This window comes from Theobroma cacao, chromosome 3, assembly GCF_000208745.1.
Source record: "Theobroma cacao cultivar B97-61/B2 chromosome 3, Criollo_cocoa_genome_V2, whole genome shotgun sequence".
Lineage (NCBI taxonomy): Eukaryota > Viridiplantae > Streptophyta > Magnoliopsida > Malvales > Malvaceae > Theobroma > Theobroma cacao.
In genome coordinates, this window is record NC_030852.1 from 32,334,250 (window position 1) to 32,354,267 (window position 20,018).

At 34.1% G+C, this 20,018-nt stretch overlaps 2 protein-coding genes across 3 annotated transcripts; both read left to right on the forward strand.

Annotated features, from left to right (window-relative positions):
* On the forward strand, positions 1,802-9,789 carry LOC18606206 (plasma membrane ATPase 1). Of its 2 annotated transcripts, XM_018118602.1 has the most exons (22): positions 1,802-1,957; positions 2,502-2,604; positions 2,898-3,017; positions 3,121-3,219; positions 3,322-3,459; positions 3,594-3,728; positions 4,000-4,179; positions 4,323-4,529; positions 4,624-4,743; positions 5,147-5,266; positions 5,912-6,034; positions 6,143-6,247; positions 6,334-6,478; positions 6,623-6,787; positions 6,867-7,105; positions 7,194-7,226; positions 7,789-7,870; positions 8,004-8,164; positions 8,380-8,592; positions 8,837-9,019; positions 9,142-9,320; positions 9,493-9,789. In XM_018118602.1, the coding sequence occupies exons 2-22, from the start codon at positions 2,545-2,547 to the stop codon at positions 9,584-9,586; spliced, it is 2,901 nt and encodes a 966-aa protein (XP_017974091.1). In that variant the 5' UTR covers positions 1,802-1,957; positions 2,502-2,544; the 3' UTR covers positions 9,587-9,789. The 2 variants fall into 2 exon arrangements, with proteins under 2 accessions (XP_017974091.1, XP_017974092.1); XM_018118603.1 differs by lacking the exon at positions 4,323-4,529.
* On the forward strand, positions 13,037-17,741 carry LOC18606207 (nudix hydrolase 8). The gene is made up of 9 exons (XM_007039680.2): positions 13,037-13,597; positions 14,164-14,438; positions 14,823-14,888; positions 15,123-15,260; positions 16,284-16,361; positions 16,487-16,537; positions 16,682-16,716; positions 16,847-16,955; positions 17,186-17,741. The coding sequence occupies exons 1-9, from the start codon at positions 13,459-13,461 to the stop codon at positions 17,390-17,392; spliced, it is 1,098 nt and encodes a 365-aa protein (XP_007039742.2). The 5' UTR covers positions 13,037-13,458; the 3' UTR covers positions 17,393-17,741.

Sequence of the window (20,018 nt, forward strand, 5' to 3'; positions counted from 1 at the left end):
TTTTTATGCCTAAATAGAAAATCCCCTTTGTCTCAAGTACAGAGAAGGAATAAACTGTTTAACAGGACAAAAGGGGTGAACTATGTGTACTTTCGCTAGGTAGGGCCCCATTTATTATTTTAGTTCAACCACTTAACATTACTTTATGTATTTTTTTTTTCCACCCGATTCGATCAAGAATCTACTTTCCGGTGTTTTCAAAGAAAGAATAATTAGAAATTGTACTAGTAGCTATCCAAATTAAACCCGTTTATATGGTTAAATTACCCATACTTCTTTTTCATGTCACATTCTCGTGTAAGCAGCCAAGAGGACGCTTGCATGTCTAAATCTAGGGATGTCAACGGGTATTTGCCCCGAATTTACTTACAATTACTCACGCAAAGCCTTTACCATCTTGACAAATAATTTTTTTGTTAAATAATGATAAATAAATTAAAAATATAATTAGTTAAATTATTAATGTCATGATATTAATAAATATAAGTAAAAAAATTATTAAATTATTATTTATATTTAAATAATATAAATATTATATTATATTACAAAGAAATATAATTATTATACATTTTTAATATAAATGTATTTACTTTTTATTTTTTATTAAGATTACAAAAATTATAACTTATAATATATATACTTAAAGAGAGTCTTTAAGTTTATATCGTTGTATGAATATTTGTTTTTAGTTATTTAAGTTTATGTTTAAAATCTTGATTTTTGATTATTTAAATTTAAATTTTATTTTTTTTATTTTTATTAATTTAATTAATAGTTAATTTTATGAAATACGTAGAGAAATATTATTATATATATATATGGGGTTCGAGTAATTGGGTACTTATGAAAAAAATTTTAATAATTTTTTAATCTAATCGAGTTTTTAAACGAGTTAGGATAATTATAGAGGTAATAAAAATGTAATAGGGTTAGGATTATGATAGTAACTTTTAAAATTATTCGGGTAATTAATAAGATTAAGGTAATTAATTTTTTATAAAATTAGAATTCGGGTATCTTGAAATTATAGTATACCCTACCTGTTGACATTCCTATCTAAATCATAAGCTTAGACATTTTCCTACAAGCCAGTCAATCGCCTTGTAGCAAACTGGCAACAAGCCAATGAAAATAAGCTTATACCAACAGCCAGCTAACAAGAATTTTCTTGAAGAGTCGTTGCTGCTTGTCGTTGTCGATTTCTGAAATCTGGGATCTCATCATCTCATCTCAATTTCAGACAAATTGCAGACAGAATATGATCTTTCCAATGACAAATTGCGTACGGATCCGTTGATACCATCGTAAGTGTATCAAATACTAATAAAGTACTAGACGTAACTAATGAATAAGAAAAAAAAAATAACAGTTCATATCTGTCTTATACCCATATTTCATCAATAATCTTAAACAATTTTTGGTACAATACAAGTTTCTATTTCAATTAATAAGACAAAGCTTATAGTAAAAAAAAAAATTCACATGGCCTGATGAACATTCTTTCCCTGATCATGCCGTGGAAGGCATGTTACTTGTTAGGACAAGAGTACAATGCGAGCTTGCTGGGAACCCAGCTCCTTGCTGCGATGGTTAAAAAACCATTGTAAGCAAAATAGGCCAAAGATATACATCCAATCATTATTGTGTCAAAGTCATCACCTTCGCATTTATTTGTCCTTGGAAACAACTAGTTTAACTTTGCTATCCAAATGCTGGCGACGGACTTGTCGAAGCCATGTTTTTGTCTCCACCTCTTGGCTCTTATTTACTTCTTTACTATTCGATTGCATTGTATCTTGTTCCTTTGGTGTCAATTTCTATATATACCAAATCATTTCTTGTTTTCTCAAACACTACTCCCCCTCGCAATTCTCTGGCTTCCATCTTTGAGTCGGTTTTCATGTAAAACAAGGCAAGAACTTGCTCCAGTTCTTGATAGGTACTAGTTAATCAAAATGTGGGTTTTCGTCTTTATGTATGTTTGAAGTCTCTGTTGGTTTTGTTTATGCATAAAAAAGTTAAGTTGTACATGAGTTTGTTTTGTTAGTATGATCTATAATATGTTTTCGCAATTTGAGAGTACTCTTAACTTGACATAACTAGATTTTGTAGACATGCTTTTCTTAGACATATAAAAACACAAAAACAGAAACAGGAATAGAGGATTTCTATGTTAATCTCTCTGTTTTTCAATGATTTTATAACATGAAATTAGTCTCTGGCTGTGGTTGCATGTGAAGTTTTGCAGTTCATCTATATTTACAACATTGTTGCCAGGAAAAATGCCAGAAAGATAGGAAAATCTAAAATCTTCAGTGTGAAATCCAAGAACAAGAAATTATAAATGGAGGAATTTGTTTTTTTTAGACATCATGAATGACTCAAGCAACTTCTAATGGTTGGAGTGATAAATTAAGTGTAATGATAGGTTTTTGTTCCTTTGTTTTCTTTTAGAAGAGAAAGGTGTGAATTGATCATATGGAATGTTCTTTATTTGGCAGATTATTTGCTTTGAGGGTTGGGAGTTGAAAAAAAAGAACTGCAATGGACATGGACAAAACAGCAGCTGCCTTTGAAGCTATCAGCAAGGAAATTGTTGATCTGGTACATTTCTTGCAATCTCTGTCAAAAACCTATAGCCTAATATATATAGTTATCTATTTCTTTGTTCTTTAGCACAGGAAACATAGGGAAAAGAAGAAAATTTTGGTAGATAGTTAAAGACAATCTGTTTTGCCTAGACTCAGGCGGTTAACTAGTGATCTAGATTGATGCATGATTATGTTTGAAGAGATAGAAGCCGTTTGATTTTCTTGCAGTAGTTAATATTTGATAGAAAATGTATATAGATTTTGGAAGTTCCCTTTTGATGCTAAACTGGGAGTTGCTTCCTGCAGGAGAACATCCCTGTTGAAGAGGTTTTCGAAAAGCTGAAATGCACAGAAGGAGGTTTAAGCTCTGATGAGGTTCAGAAACGGTTGGACCTTTTTGGCTACAACAAACTTGAAGAGAAGAAGGTAATCTTCTTTGTTTTGTAAACCTTGGCCTAAGTTTCAGAAATACAATATCTTTGATTATAGGTTCCTTTGTACTGAGTTGTGGTCTGCATCTCATGCACAGGAAAATAAAATCCTGAAATTTTTGGGATTTATGTGGAATCCTCTCTCATGGGTTATGGAAGCAGCTGCACTTATGGCTATCTCTCTTGCACATGGCGGGGTAAGGCCATAATCCTCTTCAGGAAATGAGTTTGCACTGAAACTGAATGGCTGAAACCTTGATTTGATCATAATAAATAGCTGAGGCACTCTCTCTCTGCAGGGAAAGGATATAGATTACCATGATTTTGTTGGCATTCTAGCACTGCTTATAATCAATTCAACAATCAGTTTCATAGAGGAAAACAATGCAGGAAATGCTGCTGCAGCCCTTATGGCTCGCCTGGCTCCAAAAGCAAAGGTTCTTCCCCTACCTATCTAGCTTATATTTCTTGGACGCATTGTTTTCTCCGTCTCATCCACCATATGTGTCAAATTTTTTCTTTTCCTTGGTTTTGGTTACATGCTTCACTGGAATTTAATTGGCTTAATCAGGTTTTACGTGATGGGAAATGGAGCGAAGAGGATGCTTCTGTGTTGGTTCCTGGAGATATTATTAGTATCAAGCTAGGAGACATTATTCCTGCTGATGCTCGTTTGCTTCAAGGAGATCCACTGAAAATCGATCAGGTACATCAATAGAACTTTGAATGATTTGGATTTTTTGTTCTTCCCCTTAAATAAATGATGTTATGTCAATTCTTGGCCCAAAAAGAAAACATCAACTCTTTGAACAATTTGAGCAACATATGGTGTATGCTTTCTTTATATTTTTGAGATAATCACACATGACAGGTTCAGAACTTAAGAGTTCTCAAGAATAGTGATATGCTAAAGTCCATCGATTGCTGCTAACTCTAACCTATGGTCTAAATAATCTGTACTTCTTTTTTTTTTGTAGTCAGCTCTTACGGGAGAGTCTCTACCAGTGACGAAACATCCTGGTCATGGAATTTACTCAGGCTCCACATGTAAACAAGGTGAAATTGAAGCAGTTGTTATTGCAACTGGTGTACACACTTTCTTTGGGAAGGCAGCTCATCTTGTGGAAACCACAACACATGTTGGGCACTTTCAACAGGTTCATATTGAAACTTCTTTGTATCCTTACATGTTTTGTGAATGTTAAACCCTACATGAGAGGGAGGTCATTTCATTTAAAGTTTTGAGATTACTAATTGTGCCATATACTGAGGCATCATGCTAACTGGTGGCTAATTTCAGGTCTTAACTGCTATTGGTAACTTCTGTATATGTTCCATTGCCATTGGAATGGTGATTGAACTCATTGTTATATATGGCATTCATCATAGGGCTTATCGAACTGGTATAGATAACTTGCTTGTTATACTTATTGGTGGTATCCCAATTGCTATGCCTACTGTGCTTTCTGTCACTATGGCTATTGGCTCTCATCGCTTATCTCAGCAGGTCCACAAATCTATAATTATTTATTTATTGAATTGCCTTTTCGTTGATTGCAATAACCAGATTAACTTAACTTTCGACTCAACTTTCTGAACAGGGTGCCATAACAAAGAGAATGACAGCTATCGAGGAAATGGCAGGAATGGATGTGCTTTGCAGTGACAAAACAGGCACATTGACTCTCAACAAACTTACAGTGGACAAAAATTTGATAGAGGTGAGACTTTTAATCACTCTGTATTGGAGACACAGCAAGTAACTATAGGGGTAGTGCATGTGTGTAACTTAAGGCATATAATCATTCAAGGTTCAAACTTCACAATACTAGTTTCCCACTGGCTCTTAGAAATAAATGATAGATCTTCTATTCAGAAAATGTTTTTGGATCTGTTGTTTCCCTGAAGACATACAGAATTGTTCCAATTCTTTTCTACTAGTTTGTGTTAAGCTTCTATTTATAAGAGCTACAGCCTAAGGTTTATATATATATTTTTTTGAGAGTTAATATTTTTGTTATGTAGAATTTACTCATTTAATTTTATTCTTCAGAGAACTGACAGTTCAAGATCTGTCAATACCAACTACAATGTTGAAACTTAATGATCTACTTCATTATATAGGTTTTTGTCAACAATGTTGACAAGGATATGGTAGTTTTGATGGCGGCAAGAGCTTCAAGGTTGGAGAATCAAGATGCTATAGATGCTGCAATTGTTGCAATGTTGGGCGATCCTAAGGAGGTAGCATATCTATAATCTGATTTAATTAAAATAGTTTCTAATTCGATTTTTCCTTGTTGTACAATAATCCTCACAGTTTCACTCTGTGGCTGCCTAAGATCATAGTTGGTGGGTTTCTTTGGTTATGGGATTTCTGTGATGAAAAGTAAAATCAAGAATTGTGGTATATATTCAATTGGTTGCTCTTTTGCAATGAAGAAAAACAGTTTCAAAAATCATAACTGTGGGAAATAGAAGGGTTTTAGAGATGGTCTTTTATAAGTTGAAATATTAAGAACAAGATGGAAGAACAAGTTCATCAGTCAGGAATCGCATTCGGAATATACAGTTGATTTTTCAAACCTTTGACAATTTCCTCCTTGAGGTGGAGGCTTGGTTGTATAGGACAACTTCTTGAAATTTATGAGTAAAAATCATTAAGAAGTAAGATGGTAGTATTATATCTTTGTGGCATTGCTATGGAATTTTAACTCCCTAAACTGAAATGCCTTCCTAACTGTTGAAACTCTCATTCCAATCTCCCTGGTTGCATGAAACTTATTACTTTTAAAAAAAAAAAGGGTTGAAACTCTCATTCCAATATCTTATATATTCTCCACATTTACATCTCTAGTGTGTTGAATTTATTCTGTTGTTTGTTGTAAGGCACGAGCTGGAATCACAGAGGTTCACTTCCTTCCCTTCAATCCAACTGATAAGAGAACAGCCCTTACTTACATTGATGAAGCTGGTAAGTTGCATAGAGTCAGCAAAGGTGCACCAGAGCAGGTACAAACCATACTACTAATGAACCAAAGTTTCTGTTTTCTGACACTGCATCACAGAAGGTTGTCTGAAACTCATTAGTCATTGGCCCCTTCTATGTGCAACTTGTAGATACTCAATCTGGCCTGGAATAAATCAGATATTGAAAAGAAAGTTCATTCCATAATTGATAAATTTGCTGAGCGTGGACTTCGATCCCTTGCAGTTGCTCGACAGGTATCCAAGCTTTTACTATCACTATATTATCTTAGAATTTCACTCCTTCATTGAGATAATGGAAGAAGTGCAATTATTTTATGTAGGAAGTGCCTGCTGGTAATAAAGATAGCGCTGGAGGACCCTGGGAATTTGTTGGTCTTCTTCCTTTATTTGATCCACCCCGCCATGACAGTGCTGAGACCATTCGAAGAGCCCTGGATCTTGGTGTCAGTGTTAAGATGATAACAGGTGTGCATTATGTCTGATTAACCTTTTTTCCTTCCCTGCCATAGAATAACTCTTCTGGAGTATGATCTCCACTTGAGACCTTTGGCATTTCCCATAGAGTGTGTTTCTGTCAAGGAGACAGGAAACTTATGGTTCTTGTTCCAGGTGACCAACTGGCAATTGCTAAGGAGACAGGAAGAAGACTTGGGATGGGCACAAACATGTATCCTTCATCATCTCTGCTTGGTGCCAATAAGAATGAAGCACTTGGTGCTTTACCAATTGATGAACTTATTGAGAATGCTGATGGATTTGCTGGAGTTTTCCCTGGTAAATATATTTGCTATTATTTCTGAGCTCTATAAGTATGCTTTTGCGTTCCATGTATCTGATTCCATATTTAATGTAGAGCACAAGTTTGAGATTGTGAAAAGACTTCAAGCTAAAAAACACATAGTTGGAATGACGGGTGATGGGGTCAATGATGCACCTGCATTAAAGAAAGCAGACATAGGGATTGCTGTTGCAGATTCCACAGATGCCGCTCGAAGTGCTTCTGATATTGTTTTGACAGAACCTGGTTTGAGTGTGATCATTAGTGCTGTTTTAACGAGCCGTGCAATCTTTCAGAGAATGAAGAATTACACGGTAAAATGAGAATTTCGTTTTATGCACTAGGAATTGGAATTAACCTCAAAGCTTTCCAGTTTCTCACTTTGTATTCTCCTTTTTCCAGATATATGCAGTATCCATCACAATACGTATAGTGGTAAGTCCCAATATGCTTTTTCCCATTTTAAGTATCTTAAAGAGACATAACAAGCTGTACAGTTTTCAAAAGAAGCAAAAGAATCCTCACATACGAGGATTGGCAAGCATCAGAAGTAGTCTGATGTGCGAACTAAGAAAGTGCAACATTAATGCATTCCAGTAATTGTCCTACAAGGCAAGGGAAGTCCAATTGATAAATTCTATAAACAACAGACCCCTGCTAAGCTACCGAGGACAGATCTCATCCTGGTGGCTCAAAGAAGGTACTGAAGTTGTCAGGGCGCAAGACCCCGGCTTTTGTAAGACTGTCAGCTACTGAGTTAATTTCCCGGCTGGTATAATTGAAGGTGACTCTCCTGATGGATTTTGAGAGCGTTTCAATGGTATTGGAGATTAGTTTCATATGCCAAGGAACTTTGCTATGGTCCCTCGTCCAGAGAATGGCGTTAGAAGAACCGCTTTCAACTACTACAGTCCCATTTTCCCTTTTGATCCTGAACAAACCATCTGTTTTACCTACTGTAGCCCCTTCTAACTGGAAATTGGTTTTCATCTTGCAGTTAGGGTTTATGCTGCTTACTGTGATCTGGAAGTTCAATTTCCCTCCTTTCATGGTCCTAATCATTGCCATTCTTAATGATGGTAAGAGGGTACTCTTCTTGTAGGATCTTGTCTTGCATATGGCAGTTATTAGCATTCATCTCTGATAATGTTTCCATTCACATGAATTCTTAATCCATTTTTTTTATTTACGGACTGATGCTCTTGTTTCCAGGTACCATTATGACAATATCCAAAGACAGGGTCAAGCCATCACCAGTTCCTGACAGTTGGAAGCTCAAAGAAATTTTTGCTACTGGGATTGTTTTAGGCAGCTACCTGGGTTTAATGACTATTATATTCTTCTGGGCAGCCTATGAAACTGATTTCTTTCCAGTAAATGCAAATTTTTGTTTGATCTCCTTCTGTTCTAATATTCTTTTGTAAAGATGAAGATTAACGAACCTAGAATGAATTGCAACTAGAACTGCGAAAAAACAATCAATGTAAATTGATTTAGTAATACAGTTGAACCCCATTCTGGTTCTGGTAAGTGAATTATGCCTAAGGATAAAGGTATATGTGTTAATTCTCTCTCCTTTGTACCTCAGGATAAATTTCGTGTAAGAAGCTTCTACAAAAACAACTTTAATCTTACAGATAAGGGTGTCAGGGATCATTTAAATGCACAGTTGGCATCTGCAGTGTACCTCCAAGTTAGCACCATCAGCCAGGCTCTAATATTCGTGACTCGCTCCCAAGGATGGTCATTCATGGAGAGGCCTGGTCTTCTTCTTGTTACTGCTTTTATCATTGCTCAACTAGTAAGTTAACTGGAAACTTTAGTTATGTTGTTATAGTGGATAATGAGAGGGACAATAGCTAAGTGCTCCAAGACAGATGGCTTTAGTATTACAGTAATAATAGTGCACAAGCTGGAATGATTTTTATGACTGCATAGAGTCTGCTGCACACTTGGAGTAGAGCAGTATGCTGCTGTCATAATTTCCAAATCTTAGATGATTGGTTGATCTTCAGTTATAAACCAGTGAGGGTTGTTCTATACAGGTAGCAACTGCCATTTCTGCTCATGCGTCATGGGGTTTCGCTGGAATTAAAGCTATTGGATGGGGATGGTCAGGCGTTATTTGGCTCTACAATATTGTAACCTACGCACTGCTTGATCCCATCAAGTTTGCAGTTCGATATGCGCTCAGTGGTAGAGCCTGGGATCTTGTGCTTAACAAAAGGGTAAGTGCACAACACTTCCCTCACAAAAAATTCATAGTTCCGATTGAATTATAATGTCCTATTCGTTTCCTACAAAAAGTTGCACATGGTTGACATGCATTCTTTGCTATTCAATTTACCAGACGGCATTCAACACTCAAAAGGACTTTGGTAAGGAGGCTCGTGAGGCTGCATGGGCGGCTGATCAGCGAACGCGCCATGGCCTACAGTCTTCGGACCCAAAGATCTTCTCTGAAAAGCACACTTTTAGGGACATCAGTCTTATGGCAGAAGAAGCCAGAAGGCGTGCAGAGATTGCAAGGTATCTTTTCTTTCTTGAGAGAACTATACCATCCATAAAGACTATTAAACCGATTCAAGAAATTGACGATTTCACCTACTTTCAGCTGCATTCCTCGCTCACATTCAATTCAACCGACATATATATTTGAGTTGCTCAACTAGTTCCAATATTTCTTTTTCATGTCATGCAGATTAAGAGAACTTCATACCTTGAAAGGCAGAGTCGAGTCCTTCGCAAAGTTGAGAGGTTTGGATATCGATGTCAACCCACATTACACAGTCTGAGGGGTACTCTGAATGGCGTTTCGGATGTCCAATGCTCCCATCTTTTGGCCTTTCCTTTTTTTCTTAGTCTCTTTGTTTGTGATGTATTCACCCATTAGTCGCCTACAAAGCCCTTTCGAGCCTTAATATCCATAGAGTGGACTGATATTCCTTAATGATTCCATATGAACTATCAACAAGAGCCTTTAATGCCAATTTCATCATCTACACTGCCTTCACAAAATTACTTGTCTGCTATACTTTACCATTGTTATTACATTGTTCTTCTCATAATTTTGACATGAACTCCCACTCAAGAAAGATAAAAAGAATAAATGAAAACATGACAAGGAAAAAGAAAAGGGTCAATGAATGTCTAAATAGGCTTTTTAACTGATGAAATTCTGACTATTGGTAGACCAATCTTCAGGCTTTCGTCATGTCCAAGCCCTCCCAAAAGTCTCTGGGTCTCAACCTACACCAGCCCTTCCAAATTGGAATTTACCTACAGGCCATTTTCATCACCTTGGGTCCTTGACTACACTTTTTTTTTCTTCTCCCTTGCAAAATGTTCCCGAGCTCCTGACCCTGCTCTCTCACATCTTTGGGCTAGCCCTTGACTAATCTGAAAAGTAGATTTCAATCTATTAAGACATCCTAATTATCTTTGATTATCAATTTCTGGCTTTGATGAATTTGGCAGCAGAATGACTAGATGGTTAGGCAGAAAACATGTTAGAAAGATATCCAACCGGAAGAAAGCATATTTGTATGAAGTTCACCCATAATTAAGCAGCTAAATTGGTGTGGATATCATTCTAGTTTGCATGAGCATGACAAAGATCAGTTAGCTACCTGGATTCTCAGTTAAAAGGCAAGATAAAAAACAAAAATAAAGAGAGCAGAAAGCCGTATTTCTGGCATTCTTCAATCACACTCTTTCCTCAATTACTGAAGCAATGCCGATTTCTCTTTAAAGTTTGTCGCCACTTCCTCCTATTTTGCTTTCTCAAAAGTGTTGGGTGACATACAAATTTTTGGATCCTATCCCTAAAAACAGACTACTTGAATTTTGGGTAAGTGAATTAATTTGATGCATAAGTTAACCATTTTGATGGCAAAAATAGTTGGGTCATGCGTGGATTCAATTATTTCTTGTTACGGAAAATAAGCATTTCCCTTAACTAAGTTATCTTTTTTTTTTTTAATGAAAGACACTATTTATTATTCACAAGTGATCTTTCAAAGAAGATTACAAAAGAACTAAGCTATCCCTTTACGAATCAAAGGAACTATCAAGTTAATTAATACATTACGATTTTTCAACATCAATTGCAATTGTTTTAAGTAACATGCCTTTTTATGTAGAAAAATATAAAAAATATATAATTTTTATAATTTTATAAATTTTTTTCTATTTAGTAATAATATGAAAAATATCATTTTATTAATATATATAATTTCTATACCTACATTTTATTTATAATACTATTAAAATTTATATAATATAATGAAATTATATAACTCTTAAAATTCTTATTTCCTCCCTTTTTAAAAAATAATGCAAATAGTTTGGTAAGCTGGCCCCGTTCCCCCCTAGACTGATCCCCTGTTTGATACTTGTACAATGAACGTGATACATGTGAGGTATAGCTTCTAAAACAACAGTCAGTACCCAAAAGAAGAAATCAATATTTGCATGCCTTCTTTCTTATGCCGTGGATAAATTATGCTCAAGGTTAGTAAAACTTTAATTAGTACTAGCATTTTGATTATAATTAACGTAATTGTGAGATAAGAATCATAATTATTCTGATAATTTACTGATTTAATGTCTGTTCACCACGCAAAACGACAAATTGGTTAGGGCTGGGCCATCTCCAGCTTTGATGGGATAGAAACAGGTGACCTAAAACAATGTTGTTGTCCTTGATTGCACGTGGACGACAACCAAAAACCATATCCAAAAATTATAACCCAACTTCAATTATTCCCATAATAATTTAATTAATTAATTAATAAGATATCCAGGAAATCATACGCTACAATTCAATGTATCTTCACCTTAGATTAATATCTAAACTTTTGATGAGAGAGTTGTGATATGCTCATTGGATGGTCCAGAATCCAGACTCTTTTTCATCCTACAATGGGAAGGCTAAAAGGAGATTCTGGTATGATATTAACATGTTCCCCAGCAGTATGGGACCAAAACTTCGTTGTAGTATACCCAGCAGAGCACAAGACAAGAATCCAACATTTCTCTCAAAAGCCGCTGCCCGACGTCTGAAACTCACGTGATATAATGCCATCCACGCAATATTTACTCACCAAGGAAAAAAAAAGAAAGCTATTACTGTGGTTTGCCACGCGCGACAAGGATGCCCATTCCACGCGAGAATAAACTTGGAATCAAATATTTTATTTTGGAATCGGAGGTGAGGCCGTGAAATTCGTAAACCTGTAAAATTATAAAAAATATTTAATTTTTTATAAAATAAAATATTTTTAATAATTTTTTCAGAAATAATAAAATTTTTTATATAAGAAACTTTTATAAACATTTAATTACATGAAATATTTTGTTTTATAAAAAAAATAATTCTTATACATTTCACAGTGTAAATTTATTAATTTTCATATCTTTCAAATAATTCCTTTCATGATTACAAATGTTGTTTAATAAAATTATTTTAATTAAAAAAAAGATATTTTCAAAATTAACAAAAATTATCAAAAGACTAATAGAATAAAGTAAAGGAAAAGACGTAAATGAAAAATCAGTGAACACATTATTTAGTCTAATTTATTATTTGAAAGTGGAATAAGTTTATTATCTTAAAATTATGAAGCATTAATATGATTTTATAATTGCACTCAATCTATTGGGGGATCAACTACATCAATAATGTTGTGAGGCACCATTATCATATAATTAAAAGGGTCGTCACTTGCCAAAGTTGATATCAAAGTTATTGCAACAACTGATTTGAATTTCCTTAGTCTTGATAAAGTAGAATTAGGACATGCTACTATTAAGTGCATAATTTCTTGTTAACTCTTTTTAGATAATTAAGCTGGAGAAATTAGAGATAAGCAAATTCGAATTCTATAATTTTTTTTCTTATTTTGCTTCAATTGATCATATTATGCTCCGGCCAATTCAATGGATCCCATCCTTTGGAATGTTGACATGGAAGAAGACATAAATCTAAACTTGACCTTATATGTGGTTTCCTAGTAAGAATATGCTTTGCTCGCCTCCAAGAAATTCAGCTCGTTGACTTTTAAGCGGCAGCCTTCCACGCTCCCCTAAGGCGTGTATGAACCAAAAAAAAAATCCCATTTTTTTTTTATTTCATTCCCACATAACAATTTTCAAGATTTAGTTATTTCCCTCGTTTTCTTCATTTTAGCTGTGAATGAATTGGAGATCTTTTTAAAGCAGCGTCTCTCCTTGCGTGTCATCATCACTCAACACCCATTTCACACCACAAATTCAGCAACACATCACTCTAATTAATTTCTTAATCTTTTCCTTAATTGGATAAAGGTTTATAGGCTTAGTCATTGCTTATATGGGTTGTCTCCACCGTTAAAACTTGTTCAAGGATTCTAATCCTCATGCTTCGTGTGTTTGGTTTCTCCCCTCATTGCATTTCCATAGTGTTTTAGTTTCTCATGCAATCTCTTTGGTCAATCCGTTCCCCCGGCCCAGCGTTAAATTCTATAACTCTTTCTTGTTTTCCGGAATCAAAACTATTCTGATAGGTACAATTATTTTGTTTTACATCTGGGGATATTTATATATTAAGCAGTTGATATTGTTAACCAGTGGGGTTGTGGTCAGTCGTCTAAACTGGAGTAGTTGGGAGTTTTAGATACTGTTGTAAATGGAGTGCAGCTTTTTTAGTTCCAAGTGTATGCCAATGTCCGAGATAGCATACATGGAAAGGACATATTCAAGCCAGTTTTTGAGTTTCAGGCCATTGGTTGATGTTAAGTCGACCCCGCAGTTCTGTTTTAGCAGAGGTAATTCTACGGCTTGAATCAGCTGGCAGTTTGTCAGTCAAGTGAATATTGTTGCTCCCTTGTTTCAGATTTCTGAGTTTTCTTTTTCTTTTCTTTTCTTTTCCTTTCTGCTTTCTGCAATAGTAGAACAGAGTTGTTTTGGTTCTGTCCATAAACATAAACTTCTGGATTAGTTGTCCTGTTTTAAGATTCTGATTCTGTTAGAAGTAGTTTTTTCATAGTCAAATGACGAAAGAAACCAAAAAATATGTGAAAACTAAGAAAGGCCCCAATGAATATGTTTAATCATCAAACAAGAGGCCATTCCTGGTGTTCTTGGTTCTTCATTAGTAGTTTCTGCATTTTCAGCCTTAAGCTTTTGCTGTCTAAATTTGTTTAAGCTAGTACGTATTACCAGATGAAATTTGAGCATCAACGATCTAACTAACCTACCAAATCAACTTTCTTTCCCAGGTCTAAAGAAAACCATCATCTTATCTCACTCTTTAATGTAAGATGCCATTGATTGGAAAGTTCTGGTTTTAACGATTTGTTTCCCTTTTTCTCCCCATCACACTTGTTTCCAGGTATATCTCCGAAGGCTTCTTATTCAAGTACCCCGAATAACACCTATTTGCCAAAGAAAGCTCTCAGTTCAGTTGAGCAAGAAAAACTTGGAGCAGGGAATTTACTATATCAGATTAATGGATCAAATTCAAGTTTGTTCACCAGGAATATGAGAATACTCGATGCCTTTGATGATGAGTATGGTGGAGTCATTGTTGATACAGAAAGATTACCGCCTAATCCAAATGTCTTTGCATCCATGCTTCGTTTCTCACTTTCTCACTGGAAGGCGAAGGTAATTAATTATCCCTGTCTATGATTTTTCAAATTCAGGTATGCATTTTGTTGATCATCTTAAAGAAAATTTGTTCGGTTTTAACTCATCTTAGTTAATTACAAATTTCTCGTCCATGAAACTGGTTTTTGCCTTTAACCATGGTCCCCTGTATATTCACATAGCAACTCTTCGATGGCATAACATAAGAGGAAATTTCTTGTTTATAACTAAAGTTACCATCGGCTTTGAAATTGATTTAGGATTTCACCTCGCTAACCACAAAAATTTGTTGTGCCCATAGCTCCACCAGAAAGGAAAAAAAAGGCTCATCGGGACAAATTTCAATTCTTCTATAGTTCATGACATTTGTGATTACTCTGATCTTATGTCATCAAACTGCAGGAAAAGAAGGGAATTTGGCTTAAGTTGCCAGCGGAAAAATCAGATCTTGTTCCAGTTGCTGTCAAGGTAATTCCAGATGCTAAAACCTGCACATGCTTTTCACTGGCTTCACTAAATTACTCCTTACTTTTCTTTCAAATTGAAAGTAGAATTGAAATCAATTTTCCAGGGTTTGGCAATTAGCAACTAGGTTGCATGAGTTCACAAAATGTTCAGGGAAGAAGGAAAAGTTCTTCCCTTCCATTCTTTTACATTCAGTTCACTCTTCAATGATCTCTGATATTAGCAACCCCGATGCAGGAAGGATTTGAATATCATCACGCAGAGAGAGGATATGTAATGTTAACTTATTGGCTACCTGAAGGACCCAGCATGCTTCCCGCTAATGCTTCACATCAAGTAGGGGTTGGAGGATTTGTCATCAATGACAAAAATGAGGTATGTGGGTTAGTTGAGGTTGAGTTGATATGAATGAGAAGAGAGAACCATGGTTGAGCTATCTATTTTAAAGTGGCAAGAATATGTATTTTATCCGATTCCGAGGTATTCCATATAATTCACATCTAGGACAATTTTCATGAGCTGCTTTAGTGCTGCTTCTTTAGTTTATTATAAAGATAATACTATCACAATAATAATAAGGTAAAATACCCTAATATCTCTAAATTGTAATCGAAATTCCAAACGAGTTTATTAATTTTTAAAATAGATACTCTATTCAAAAAATGAAAATACTGTTGACAGAAATTAAAAAAAATAAATTTTTTTTATTAATTTAAAAATTAAAAAAAAAGAAAGGAGCATCGATCGGTGCTCCTAATGGAGAGCAGCACCAGTGCTCCCCTTGGGGATCCCGAGCACTGGTGCTCCCTTAGGGAGTCCGATTGGGGCTCCCCAAGGGACCTCCGATGCTCCCCATCTTGAGAGGTTTTTTTTTTTTACTTAATAAAAAAATAAAATTATATATTAGTATTTTTAAAAATTAATTAAGAGTAAAATTATCTTTTTACCTTTATCACAGTAAGTTGATGAAAATACTAACATTTGATTAATGGCTAAACTTACGTATCTAACAAAAAATATTTTTTTAAGATAGGATGTTCATTTTGAAAACTAATGAACTTTCGTATAATTTTGATTAAAATTTAAAAAGTAAAACATTTTACCCTAATAATAATATTTCTCTTGTAGAAACTGATAATTGGACGTGGCAACTCATGGACTTAGCGATTTTGAGGCTGGAAGTTAGACCGATACTATGCTGATGTATTTAATGGCTTTGCACATCCTTTCCTTATAAAGAAAAAGCAGACCATATACAAAACCAATTTGGTTGAGTTTTTTATATTACTTTAATAACATGGACCTTCCATTTTCTTAAGTTACTTGTATAAAGTTTTACAAGCATTAAAAACCAATAACTTAAATTCTAATGCAAGTATTTGCAACGATCTATTACAGGTTCTTGTAGTACAAGAGAAATACTGTGCTCCAGCATTTGTTGAGCTTTGGAAAATACCAACCGGTTTCATTGCTGAGGTATATTATTGGGTTTGAATTGACCTAATGAAAGTTTTAGATCAAAGAAGAAAATACCAACCCCTTTTTTTTTTGTTATAAACGGCTGAATCTTTCAATTAATTAAGTTTTGTTTGGTATGATAGTCAGAGGAGATTTTTACTGGAGCTGTAAGAGAAGTCAAGGAAGAAACTGGGGTAAGTATATTTTGCTTGGTACATTGCCTCTAAGATGCTATTTCAATCGTGTTGTTATCAGTAACTTAATCTCAGTTCAGAGAGTTCAAATTTGTCTAATTGGGCTAACGTATTAATACTAGCTGCACTTGTTCCACATTGCAGATTGACACTGAGTTTGTGGAAGTAGTAGCATTCAGGTAACACAATGGAACTGACTTTGCAAATGTCACCACCTCTGTCCAAAGAATTTTTGTATAGCAAGTCCTACTTCATGCAGTAAATTTGTGATATTTTGATTACTGATACTTGCTTGTAACTCCATCCCAGGCATGTGCACAATGTGGCCTTTGAAAAGTCAGATTTGTTTTTCATCTGCATGCTAAAACCACTATCAACACAGATTATGGTTGATGATCATGAAATTCAAGCAGCCAAGGTAAGTACCAACTCAGATTATGATTTTCATCTTGCCTCTCTCTCCAGTTACTATTTTGGGGTGTAATATACTGATTCAAAAGACATCTTTCTTCTCTTTGAACCACTAAAGTCTTTCAACAGATGATGAAACAGATCAGTTTCTGTTTAATCTTCTTCCTCCTATATATTATTATCAAGAATAGTTGTTGGCTTACTAAATATTAATTTTGTCAATTGGCAATCGTGCAGTGGATGCCTTTAGTTCAGTTTGTGGAGCAACCACTGATTCAAGAAGATTGCATGTTCAAGAAAGTCATTGATATCTGCATTGCCCGCCTGGGAAAGCGCTATTGTGGATTGTCTGTACATCAATTGGCTTCTAGATTTGATGATAAAATATCTTCTCTGTACTATAATGTCGTTGACTCACAAGAGATCAACTGTATAGGCAACTGAACAATTCAAGATCACTGCACACTGCTCCTTTCTGCCCTTGTCATTGCCTTGTGGAAATGCGTTTCTTCTTTGCATTCAAAACAAGGGTAACAGTCCATGGAGCCTGTCTCTATATTGAGAAGTACTACCATTTTTGCGAAGAAGGCAGCTAATACGTAACCTGTAATTGCAAATATATTTTTAATGGAAATATGCCTTTGAATGTAAAAATATGGTTAGTTTAATTTTAGATGTGTGATAATCGCTCTTTTTCATTTTTTTTTTCATTGCTTAGATGTTCGTGTCTCTTTTGCTTGATAAAGCACAAACTTTTGGCAATTTTTAGAAGTTTGAAGATTCAGAATTGATCAAGCTGCTTTCCCCACCTTCATTTTCTTGTGATTTCTATGCCAAACTAACAGTAACTCAATGAGGTGATCCATTGCTATCAAGCCAGAAGTGAAGACTGTATCTTATCAGAGGACTGATTCTCTTCCTGTATTAGGCGAACTGATTAGTCTAAATCCATCTGTCAGAACTCTATTAAACGCTTTAACAAGTTTGTTAAAAAGGGATTCTCAGGAAATGAGTTGTCAAATATTCAGTTAGCTTACTCTGAATCCGATATAAATTAAACATGTTTAACATGTCTGGTCAATCAGTTTTTGCAATAACTCAACCCTTTTTTTTTTCCCTAAGAAATGAGAGATCATGATTAGGTATTGCATTGATCATCGAAGATTCCATCGAAATGTTTACATTTGTTATACCTTTCTCAGCCTTTTGGCTAAGATCTGGCATTGAACCAACCCCACGAACAGCTTGGCGATCAGTCAAAAAACCAGAAAAACTAAGGCCGGCTTAGCCTAGAATGCCCATCAGAGCCTGATTCAAGTGAAGAGGCAGAAGCAAGACAATGCCATGTGTGGTATGCTCATCCAATGTCTTTGAGTGTATAAGAAGGTCAGACATTGCAATCTGGTGGGTCATGGTTCATTACAGACAAAAGTGGGTGGTCCTGTCAAGTAAAACCGTAATGCTTTTCACATCAGATTTTGCATACTTCTTTGCTGGAAGCTGGACACTGTTCCAAACTAGATTTTGCATATTCAATCAAGTCAATGATATTTTCTTCCATGATTGTGGCTGTCGTGAGTTTCCTTCTTGCCCTGATGGACAAACCTTTACTATAATCCCTGTTGCTTTTCAGGATAAAATGCATGAGATTTTCATTCTTGTGTTCAAACCAAGGTGGCAATGGTTTTCACCTTAGCTCAACTGTCTCCTTTAGCCATCTTCTCTAAATTATTAAAGCTTGACAACCATACGCCCCTTTATAAAATTCCGTCAGCAGAAAGAGAAGGTTATTTGATTTTTGGAAAAGGACAAGGCTAAACAGAGAACGTTCGGACAAAATTAGTATACCTCATAGAATTTATTAGCAGATGTACGCCTTAAATAAATATGCTAGGTTAAATAACAAACTTATACAGGCATATATGATAAATGACAGAAATATTTTCTGTGATTTTAGGTACAATAAATTTGCCACCGGAAATTTTAAATTAATATTGTATTGAATTTTTTTTATTTAATATTGTCTGATTTTATTATATTATTAATATTGAAAACAATATCAAATTTTAAATTTTGAAAAACAAATTCATTCCGTCTTAAATCATAGAATATTTGTTTAATTATATATAATTATTTTCTATTTATAGAATTAGATATAGTTGGACGTAACTTGCTTAGACAATTAATATCTCTGCAAAATTCTTATATGTCTCAAATTTTCTAAGTTTATTGACGTGTGGATAGAGTGAGTAAATTGATGGATTAGGCGGTTTAGTCTACCATATTTAAAAACCAAATGGATCAATCATTTTTAAAACATAAACAAAAACTGATCAAATATAAAAGAAGATCAAACCAACCAAACATATGATTAGATTGGTTTGGTTGGTCCGGTTTTGGATCAATATATCAAAATTTTATCACTTTTTTTTATAAATTATAATATTAAAACTTATAAACTTCATCCATAATTATATATATATATGAAATTAATGATATGTCTTATGTGTTATAATGTTTTATATCAAATTTTATATAAATAATAACTAATTATAAATAATATGTTATAAAATCTAGGGTAATAGCTAATAAACTTATTCAATGTAATCATATAAATAAAGTTTATTATAAGTTATTGTAATACTTATATATAAATTAAATGTATGTATATATAATATATTATTTTATTATATATATAATTAATTATACAAATTATATGTTAAAATATTTTATATCAAAGTTTGTATAAATAATAACTAATTATAAACAATATGTTATAAAATCTAAGGTGATAACTAATAAAGTTATTAAGTGTAATCATATAACTAAAGTCTATTATGTATATATAATATATGACTTTATTATATATATATATATATATATATGAAATTAATGACATAATTTATATGTTATAATATTTTATATTAAAGTTTGTATAAATAATAACTAATTATAAATAATATATTATAAAATCTAATGCAATAACTAATAAAGTTATTAAATATAATCATATAAATAAAATTTATTATAAATTATAGTAATATTTATGCATAAATTAAATATATGTATA

Excerpts from the sequence above, each read along its gene's own strand:
- LOC18606206 (XM_018118602.1), top strand. The coding sequence starts at position 2,545 with ATGGACATGGACAAAACAGCAGCTGCCTTTGAAGCTATCAGCAAGGAA. Across the intron at positions 4,180-4,322 it reads ATGTTGGGCACTTTCAACAG|GTCTTAACTGCTATTGGTAA; the intron begins GTTCATATTGAA and ends GGCTAATTTCAG. Across the intron at positions 7,106-7,193 it reads AGAGAATGAAGAATTACACG|ATATATGCAGTATCCATCAC; the intron begins GTAAAATGAGAA and ends TCCTTTTTCCAG.
- LOC18606207 (XM_007039680.2), top strand. The coding sequence starts at position 13,459 with ATGGAGTGCAGCTTTTTTAGTTCCAAGTGTATGCCAATGTCCGAGATA. Across the intron at positions 16,362-16,486 it reads CAACCGGTTTCATTGCTGAG|TCAGAGGAGATTTTTACTGG; the intron begins GTATATTATTGG and ends TTGGTATGATAG. Across the intron at positions 16,956-17,185 it reads ATGAAATTCAAGCAGCCAAG|TGGATGCCTTTAGTTCAGTT; the intron begins GTAAGTACCAAC and ends GCAATCGTGCAG.